The sequence below is a fragment of the Nyctereutes procyonoides genome, unplaced genomic scaffold, assembly GCF_905146905.1.
Source record: "Nyctereutes procyonoides isolate TBG_1078 unplaced genomic scaffold, NYPRO_anot_genome, whole genome shotgun sequence".
Lineage (NCBI taxonomy): Eukaryota > Metazoa > Chordata > Mammalia > Carnivora > Canidae > Nyctereutes > Nyctereutes procyonoides.
In genome coordinates, this window is record NW_026575034.1 from 6,747,509 (window position 1) to 6,757,389 (window position 9,881).

Genomic DNA, 9,881 nt, shown 5'->3' on the forward strand with positions numbered 1-9,881 from the left:
TAGTTTCCTATATCATTTGTGTGTGTGTGTGTGTGTGTGTGTGAATTGTTGCTTGTTTTCCCCTGAAGTGAAAATAGTTCATATACATATATCTGGACTATCTTTCTGGGAAGTTTATTTTGTTTTAGAAAATAATTTGAAGAGAAAAAACTCAACTCGACCTTATGCCTTAGGGATATGACAGCCAAAAGTGTAACATGTTCATTACCAGGACTATTCAAGGAAATATTTCCCTTTATTTGAGTTATCCCATCCATAGAATTGGCTTCTCTAAAGAGTTTAATGATTTTCATTTTAAGCTAACTCCTTTTTTTTTTTAAAAGAATAGTTTGTCTCCTGTTGGCTCTGAGTACAAACCATCATGATGTCAGGGGAAAGATGATATTCAAAAGGCACCGTTCCTAATCTTTTACTCTCTTCTTTTGTCATTTTGAAGGACTGTCTAAAAATCCTGGCCCAAGGATTCTGAAGCCTAAAATAAACTTGCAAGAATTCTTCCCTGGGCTTTGGACAGGAGAGGGCGGAAACATCTTGAGCAGGAAGTCACCGCTGGTGAAAGGGATCCTAGATGACAAAAGCCACTGAAAGAGGCCTCCTCGGAGATTTTACTGAGAAATGAGGAGGGACCAGTTTACAAAAAGCAAAGAGGAGAGAGGTGCCCAGGTCAAGATCCCTTCCCCGGAATATCCGGCTTTGGAGGGGGCGAGAGAGGTGAAGTCACAGGTACAAAGTCTGAAGAAAGACCCCAAGTCTTGGGGGGGGTCTCTATGAAGCAACACTTGAAAAGGGGAGTGCGGGCGTTCTCTCAGTTTTATCCTTCAGACTTAAGGAAGATTAATTTAGTTTTATTTATCTTCATATATACAGAGTGAAGCCACTACAGCCGCCCCTCCTCCTGCAGTGGCCAGGTGTGCTCCTAGAGCTCCGCACCCCCTGCGTCCTCACGCCCCCTCTCCGGGGGTGTCTCCTCAGGTGACCCCGGCGGCTTTCCCGGAGCTTTGCTGGGACCTGGGCTGCGTGGCTGGAGGCCTCAGGGCGCCGCGGGGTCGGGCCCCACCCCCGCCCCACCCATTGGCTCAGCAGCAGGTGGACTCGCCCCGCCCGCGCCCCCGAGATCCCGCTGCCCCCCTGGAAGCGTGTCCTCCAGACCCCGAGCACCGAGCACTGTGCAGGCGGCTCCGGGGCCCGCGTCGGAGGAGCCGGGGCCGGAGGGATGCTCTGGCCAGAGCCGCAGGTGTCACCCCCCCCCCGCCGCGCACCCCCGCGCCCCTGTGCGCCCAGCCCCGCGGCCCGTCTGGCCCCTCCCCGCGCCCTGGGGGCCTGATTCTGCGAGGAGGCACCTGCCAGTGCCGGCCCCGCGGGGAGTCCCTGCCCGCCCCTCCCGAGGCGCCAGCCCGAGCGCCCTTACCTGTTGGCCGCCAGCCGAGACGCGATGTAGCCGCCCGGGATCTGGGTGATGATGTAGCCCCAAAAGAAGGACCCGTGGATCATCCCCACGGTTTCCGGGTCCCAGTTGAATTTGGCTTTCTGGGGGGGAGGGGAGGGGAGGGAAAGAGCATCGTCAGTGCTCGGGCCGCAGACCCCAGGCGGGGCCCCTGGCGCCCCGGGGTGCCCCCCGCGCTCCCCAGGTGGGGGTGGCCGACTTTTCGTTTTCTAACAGAATTGAACGTAGACCTTCTTGTAGAGGGAGACACGCTGCTTTGAACTGCTTGTTGGAAACGTCTGGCAGTTAAGGAGGGAGCTGGGCCCTGGCCTTGCTCCCCCAGCTCCCTCCTCCCCATCAGGCGGGTGCGATCACCCCGAGGCAGGAGCCTCCCCTCTGAGCTCCAGGTGTGGAGGTTAGGGCCCTCCGAGGAGACAGTCGCCTGCGGACTGCGGGCTGCGGGCTGCGGGCTGCGGGCGGGGACCCCTGACCCCGGGTCCCTTTGGCTAAGGCCCGCCAGCACTAAGGCAGCAGCTGAGGTCGTTTCCAGAATGAAATCCAAGCAGGGCGATGCTGAGAAAGGAACGTGGGGCCCTTGGGACGGAAGGTGAGGACGTCGGAGGAGCCAGAGGAAAAAGCATCGTCCCTGCAGATTGGGGACGAGTGCAGGCCGCAGAGACCTGGGTCGCCCGGGGACCTGGCGGAGGGTGGGAGCGGCCAGTGGGGACGGGAAGGTCCGGGGGGGGGCCCTACAGTGTCCGAAGCCCAAGGCCTGACCCCTCCCCCCCCTCCCCCCCCCCCCGCCAGCCCGCGCCGCCCGGATAGAACCTTCGCTGCCGGTGCCCCAAAGGCCCAGGAGCGCTGAGCTCGCCTGGGCAGCTGAGGAGCGCGTTGCTCCCTTTGATTCCTATTTTGAAACCAAACGCACTTTGCAGAGGCGGGGGTGTCTCCTCGGCCCCGGCCGTCCCCAAATACACCCCCCGCCCCCGGCACCCTGGCTCTGCCCTGCAGCAGCTCGCCCGGCCCGAGCGGGGAGCGAGCCGCACAGGTGTCGGTGGCTCTTAGGTCTGAGTCTCCTGTCCCCAGGGCCCCTCCGCACAGCCATCAGGAGGGGGCGGGCCTGGGACCCCGGTGGCCCACTCCTCAAAGCCCTTAGGCTCCCCGTTGGTTTGATTTTGGATTTGTTTCGTTTTTTTTTTTTTTTTTTTTTTTTTTTTTTTTTATTACTGGGAATGTTTGGCCGGAATTGGAGGACACCAGAGGGACCCCATCATTACTGACACGCAGCCCTCCTCCTGCGGGTGACCGGAAAAGATTCCGATTGACACTCAGCGGACATTAATTAGGCGACTTCTCGTATGAAGTCATTCTTCAGAAAGGAAAGGAAAAAAAATATATATATATATATATATAGGGAGCTCGATGCTGTTTTGCACCTGGCAGGTGCGCAGAGGAAGGCCCGGGGAGCAGAAGCGCAGAGGTCCCTGTCCTAGGAGGGCGGCGCCGGCGGGGGCGGTGGGGACGCTGGGGCTCAGGCGGGTGCCGCGGCTGCCCACCTCCTTGATGACCTTGCCCCCGCGGTGGATGGTGCTGTTGTTGACCATGTCCACGATGGCCACGCCCAGGTTGCAGCGGATGCCGAAGGAGATGCAGAAGCCCAGGCCGCTCATGATGGCGATGATGTAGCGGCGCGGCAGGCCGAAGCAGGTGCAGTCGCACAGCGGAGCCTTCTTCTCCGGCACCTCGAGGGGCTTCCCATCCTCCGTCAGCTCGATGGTCTCCCCGGTGTCCTGCTTCTTCTCCAGCACCCTGCGCGGCAGAGCGGGGGGCGGGGGGCAAGGATGCGCGGGTTAGGCAGCCCCCGACGCCCAGGACCTGGCAGGGTCCTCCTTCGGGGCTTGGGGTGCCAGGGCGCCACCCGGCTTCGGGACCTCCCCGGCTCTCCAGCCTCCTGCCAGGCCCCCTCCTTGCACGTCTTCAACTTTAACACCACCTGGCTGGGGGCGCCCCCCCCCCGCGCCCCCATTGCCTCGGGATCCGTCCCGCAGCGCCTGCATTCGCCCACACAGGCCTAACTTTCCCGCGGGGTCTGTAGCTTGTTGGGGAAACGGGGAGCGGCGCCAGGTGGGCCCCGGGGTGGACGCCCCCCGCCCGCAGCGCCTCGCCCCCCAGCGAAGGCGGCTGGACCCCGGGGCCCTTGGTGCCCCGCAGGCTGCAGCTGTGCGGGTTAGGGACGCGCGCCCGCCCCGCCCCGCCCCGCCGCTGGGCGCCGACCCCGAGGGACCCAGCGCCTTGCTCCAGGCCCGGGTGCCGACCGACGTCCGCCCTCCCGTCACCTGCCTTACTTCCCTCTCCCTGTTCCTCGAGTTTGGAACAAAGGCCTCCGCAGCATATGGCCGACACCTAAGCTTCCCGCTGCCAGAACATGAATAATTAATCATTCACAACCTTGCGTCATTACTATCTCGGTTACAAACAGCGAAAAATGTCACGGGCAGGTTTCCAAAGGCGTCAAATGCGACTCCCAGACACACAAACGTGCTCCCCCAAAATCGACTCTGGTAAGGCGTTCCACCAAAAGTAGAGCCCACGTTCATGCTTTGTTTTGTGGTTGTTGTTGGGTTGGTTTTTTTTTTTTTTAATTTGCATAGTGTTTCACAAGATTTCTGCCGTCTAATTCAGTGCCTTTTAGGGTTTCGTCCTTGAGGGAAGGGGGAGGGGAGGAGGAGAAAGCGGGGTGATGGAATGGTTTGACTAAAAGCTGAGGGTGCTGCTCTAGTTCACAACATAGCCGTGAAATGTCTACTAAAAAAGAAGAAGAAGAGAATCAATGTGAAGAGGACAATCGTCGTGGACTCTTGAGACGGATACTTCCGATATTTAAACAAAGAACCTCTCCGTTTACAATTTGCAGAGGTTTTTCAACCCACCGTGTAGTTTTATTTTCCTGTGCGCCCCTTTCAATGATATATTCACACACGATCGTTTTCAAACACAAGAGTAAAGCAAGTGAAATTTTAAGATCGATTCCAGGAATGCACAGGTCGGGAGCTGACTGCCAAGCAATTTGAGGCTACCAGAAAAACAATGTCAGACTTCCAAATTCTACAAAATATCACCTGGAGGATAGGTCATGGAGGTTTTTGCAACCATGTTAATTCTTATTTTTTAAGTTCAACCTCAATGTCAGAACACATGGCAAATTCTTTATTCTGGGAGAAAAAAAAATAATGTGATTTTTTTTTTTACATTGGCTTATAGCTGATGTATGCAAAGTTAGACTTGACACCTGAACTCCCCACCTGATGGCAATTGAGCTGGGAAAGAACAGCTCTTTCCAGGGCAGCTGCGGGACTGCAGGGCCCTTGCGGTATCTACTGCCGCATAGGTGCATGATGGTGCCTACATGAAGCCCACCAGATCCAAGGAGATTTGGAAAATTAGGAAGTGCATTGCTCATTTTCTTTACATTTTCTATACACTTCTAAAGCCTTCAATATCCCAAATGTGAAAATTAGCGCTCTCTTGGAATCGTTTTATCCTTCTGTCCCTGCCCTCTCTTCTTAATTTTGCTCATATTATTAAGAAAAGTGTACTCATGTAGTATTCTTGAGATGATTTAAAGTTGTAGAATTTTCAGCATAATTACTACATTGACTACAGGAAGGTTAACAAAATGAAATCATTTCTAGTACTTTCAAAGTCATTTTGCTGGTTATTATTATGGCTTTTCTTATAAACACTGTGACAGGCAAGAAATAGACTTCTGGGAGAAGTCAAAGAATTAAAATACATGTACATTGTTTTAGGTTCTGAGAGAGGAGCCGCTTTAGCTATTAATTATTGATATATTTTGATTCTTCTTCCTTCAGCACAGAAGGAAGATTCCACTGGGAGATTCTGTACTTGAGTGGTTTTGAAGCTGAGATCTAAATTTCCTTCTGCCATTACTCTTCGGAATTTCTTGGTTAATTTTTTGAAGGTTGTATTTTTTTTAAATTCATTTGCATCAAAGGAATTTAATTTGTTGTCACTATAAACACCAAAACAAAGATTCTTTGAACAGATGCTGATCATTTCTCGATTGTAAAGAGGATAAATCCTGGGTAAGAAAGGATGAGAACCTGCAGGTACCAAAACAAAACCCCCCCACACACATACACACAAAGCAGACAGGTTCATTTAGTGCAACATTCCTGAATTAATAAGCAGGTTTCCAGAGCAGCCCTGCTTGAGCAATGAGCAACAACAACAACAACAACAACAACAACAACAACAAAGACTTTCCGATCATATTACAATCTCTCAAAGCAGCCAGGGTTTACGGAAATAGCCCTGCAGATTTTTTTCATGCTGAGCCCCAGGCAAACATGGGTTTGCTTTCTCTTACCTGTAGATCTGGCCAAGGGATTTTCCAGCAAAATTCTTTAGCCCCTCTTTTCCTGGGGTCAAAATCCTTTGTTTTACCGACTCCATTCTTGAAAAGACTGGTGTTGGCTCTCGCCAGATTTAAATAGTGATCGCTAAGAAAGGCGAGAGTTGCGCATATTGTCTTAATCGCTTTAGGTAGTTGTGGGCTTTTTCTCCTCCTCGGCAGAACGGTACTGGTGTGCCTCCAGCAAGAGTGTGAGTGAGAGAGGGGAGGGAGTGAGAAAGAGAATACAACAGAATAGCTGCATGCAACCCACGGGTTTCCTAATAGGAGAGTTGGTAGACACAATCAGAAAGTCTCATTGGAAGGGGAGGATCCGGTGGCAAAGGGCGCACCAGTGCCTTGGTATTTGGGCGGGTGCAGAGGAGTCCTTGTCCTGGAAGTCAGTCCACTGAAAAACAATGCAAATTCCCGGTTTCTGAAAACCTGATTGCTGTCAAATCTTCTGGCTTTTAAACGGAGGAGCAGACATATCACAGAATCTTTGTGTAAAAGCAGAATCAGAAGAATAGTAGTTTTTTTTTTTTTTTTTAATGGTGTCTTTGCTGTAGGGAGCAGAGCGCTTCCAAAACTCCTGGGAGCATCTGAGGTCTCAGGTGAGCAATGCTGCTGTTAGTTTTTCCTTCTTGCCCGGTGATCTCCTCCCATCACGCCGGCGCAACTCTGCTCTGCGGTTGTGTCGAATTAAGATGGAGAAAGCTTGCTGCTCTTTGAGGACGTGAGTAAATAGCGGATACACAGTTCTGGGGCGGGCAGCGGCAGGGATGCTCTCCCGAGCGCGGCGGGCAGCGCGGGCCAGCGCGTGGCGGCCGCACCGTTCAGCACCACGGACAGAGTAAGTTTCCCGGAGACGCAAAGCTGCTGCTGGCTGTCCAGGTGGCCAACTTTCTAGGGGAGCTGGGTGGATCGCCCTGACCAAGGACCCCTGTGGGCATCTCCAGGAATGGATGCTATGGAAACCAAGCCTGTCATCATCGCCAGAGTTTGCAGAGAGGCTGGGTGCATTTGGCTCTTCGAGGGAGGAAGGCTTGATTAAAAATTGACAAGTTACTCCTCAGTCTCCTACATTCTGCTCAGCGCGCTACCGCCAGCCCTGACAGCGTGTGTGTGTGTGTGTGTGTGTGTGTGTGTGTATGTGTGTGTGTGTGTGTGTTTCAGGGAAGGAAGCTTACAACATATCGCATTTGTGTTTCTGGAATTCTGCGGCACTTGGGCTCCCTTGGATAGAGAACATATGTACACAGAATGCATAATTATATTGTTCATGTATCGTGTCTTAATTTCTGATAAGAAGGAAGGAAGGGGAAGAAAGAGAGGAGCAAGGCAGGAAGGGAGGGGAGAGAAAGAGAAAGAAAAGAGGAGCCGCAACCTCAGTGCCCTTGGTTAAATAAAATACAGGCGGTTTAATATAAATTCCTTAGGATTTTATGATTCTTTGCTTAACTGAGTTACAGAATACTCTGATATTATCAATATACTGGCCAAATTGTGGCTTTATCTTGTCCTTGTTAACAAATGATCACTAAGGATATTTTCAAGATGCATTTGAAGTTGCTTATATTCCTTTAAAATGTGGTATTTTTCTTTGTACCATCTTCCCCTAAAGTAGAATTACAGATAGACATTCATGTAAGACTTTCATTGTCACATACATAGGTATAGCATCAACGAATCTACTTCATTAAGCAAAGCAAGAAAGCCATGCTAGCTCTATATTAATTATTAATGTCTTTAACATGAATCACAGACCTCTTAGATGCCATTCAGCCAAGTGATTACAAAACCGATTGCCCTTGAGCCACATTGTCAAGGTCAAAATCCTTGGATTTTATTTAAGCCAACAGGGGGAGTAGATTTTTCTTAGGGATTCTGAGACAAAATCTCAAAAGTATGGGTCTAAATACAGAACCATGGAAGAATGTTCCCTGAATAGGTCAAATAATACAATGGATATGTATGCACTGGATGGATAGCCAAAAAAAAAGATAATCAAAAGTAGCTAAAACCATCTGCCATTATTAAATTTGATAGTTGTTACATAACACATCATTATGAATTATTATAAAGAAAAGAATACCAGAGGCATCTTACTCTCATTTTAATAAATGTGTATTAAAATATACACCCCTATAGAACAGTGAAACAGGTTTTTCTAAAACTCTGGAATGCTTTAAAATAATATCCCCAAAGATGATCAAGCAGGAAAAGGAAACACACACACACACACACACACACACACACACACACAGGTAACTCCTTTCAAATAAAAGGTTCGAGTTAATCAGAACTTTACTCATCTAGGGTGCTTTTCAAAATATTTATATTTTTCAGTTCTTTAGTGTCCAAATTCATTAGACCAAGTTCATTTAGGGATATCTATGATTTTTAAATTCTGGGAAATTATGCCAAAAATAGAAATTAGATAAATATCTGTGATTCTAAGAGGGTGATATAAAACTGATTCTTCTCAGCACTCCTGCTTACATTTCACCTCAAATAATTGAAGATCTAAACCACCAATAAACCTAATTGCTAACTCTGCACTGTAGATTATCTGAGAGTGTACCAAGCAATACAAATCCAACATGAAAACATTGTTTCTATAGTAAAATAGCTGTATTCACCTTTATTGAAATTCATGTCATCTGGCTCCTCCATTCTCTTGATAACAGGGCAAAGGCTTGAATCAGAATTATTGCTAATATTGATTGACTCATTCTAAAATTACTCACTTAGTGCCAAGAATTGCACTAGCTTCTGGGAATATTCCCTGAAAGATCTCAGAAGCTATGGGAAATAGACACATAAATACAATTACAAACAATTAGGGATGCAATTGGACAAGTAAATAACCCAGCCTGGGAGTAAAAGAATACAGAAAAGATCCCAGGAAATGCTGTTTCCTTGTCTGTCTTCATACTTGAATAGAAACTTAGTTCTATGGAGGTGCTGACAGCCCAGTGGAATTGGGTGAGGAGGGGCAGTGATACTGGGAGAGCATCCCAACCAGAGGGGACATCTTGAGCAAAGTCATAAACAAAGGAAAATATCGTATGTGGAAAATTACAAAAATTGTTACTAGGCCACCTGAGACCAAAAAATGCCACTTAGGCTTTTCTTAAATTAATAGCTCCCAATATAAGACACATATATTCAGGCACTATTTGCACATCCAACAGATTTTGATCTGATCCTCCAATCCAGGCACTGAAAAATGTACTTTCGTCACCTTAAGATCACCAGACTTATCTTTATGCAAAGAAATATCAGTTGTTATACATATAGTATTAATTTAGTGATATGAAAAAGGCTTTTATTTCTCTGGACACCTCCCTTACTCCCGCCCATACTTGCTTACCTCCCTTAGGCCTTACACCCTTTTAAATCCAATGTTAACAGTGTCTTAAATTGAATTATTAGACAAGTCTTCTTATAGAAGAAATGTCCCCTCTACCTAAGCAATCTTAAAAATAAAAGGAGGTGGGATCCCCGGGTGGCTCAGCAGTTCAGTGCCTGCCTTTGGCCCGGGTCGTGATCCTGGAGTCCCAGGATCGAGTCCCGCATCAGGCTCCTGGCATGGAGCCTATTTCTCCCTCTGCCTGTGTCTCTACCTCTCTCTCTCTCTCTCTCTCTCTCTCTCTCTCTCTCTCTCACTCTCTCTCTCATGAATAAACAAATAACATCTTTATAAATAAATAAATAAAAGGAGGTTACAGAAATTCATTCTATGTCTGTAGCACAGTACAAATCATGAATGACTTTCATTTATAGGATCACATTTATTCCTTATAATTATTTTTTCAAACTAAACTAATTTCATGCCATTGTATTGAGGAGAAAAATTAGATTGAATGAATTGCCTGAAACCATGCAAACAGCAATGAAGAAGGAGTATGAGTTAGAGTAGTTGGTCACCATTTAAGATCTTGTGAAAACACAGATTCTGATTCCATAGGTCTATAATGAAGCCTAAGATTCAGCAGTTTTAACAAGTCTTCAGTACCACTTGCTCAGGGATCACACTTC

General features: G+C 48.6%; 1 protein-coding gene across 1 annotated transcript in view; it reads right to left on the reverse strand.

Annotated features, from left to right (window-relative positions):
- The window catches only part of SLC17A6 (solute carrier family 17 member 6), a 38,033-nt gene extending 32,134 nt beyond the window's left edge, over positions 1 to 5,899 (reverse strand). The window contains exons 1-3 of the mRNA XM_055317965.1: positions 5,814 to 5,899; positions 2,980 to 3,232; positions 1,409 to 1,527 (exon numbers count right to left, since the gene is read on the reverse strand). Of these exons, the coding sequence (XP_055173940.1) occupies positions 1,409 to 1,527; positions 2,980 to 3,232; positions 5,814 to 5,899 (458 nt within the window). The remainder of the gene's footprint in view (positions 1 to 1,408; positions 1,528 to 2,979; positions 3,233 to 5,813) is intronic.
- Between the last annotated feature and the right edge of the window lie 3,982 nt (positions 5,900 to 9,881).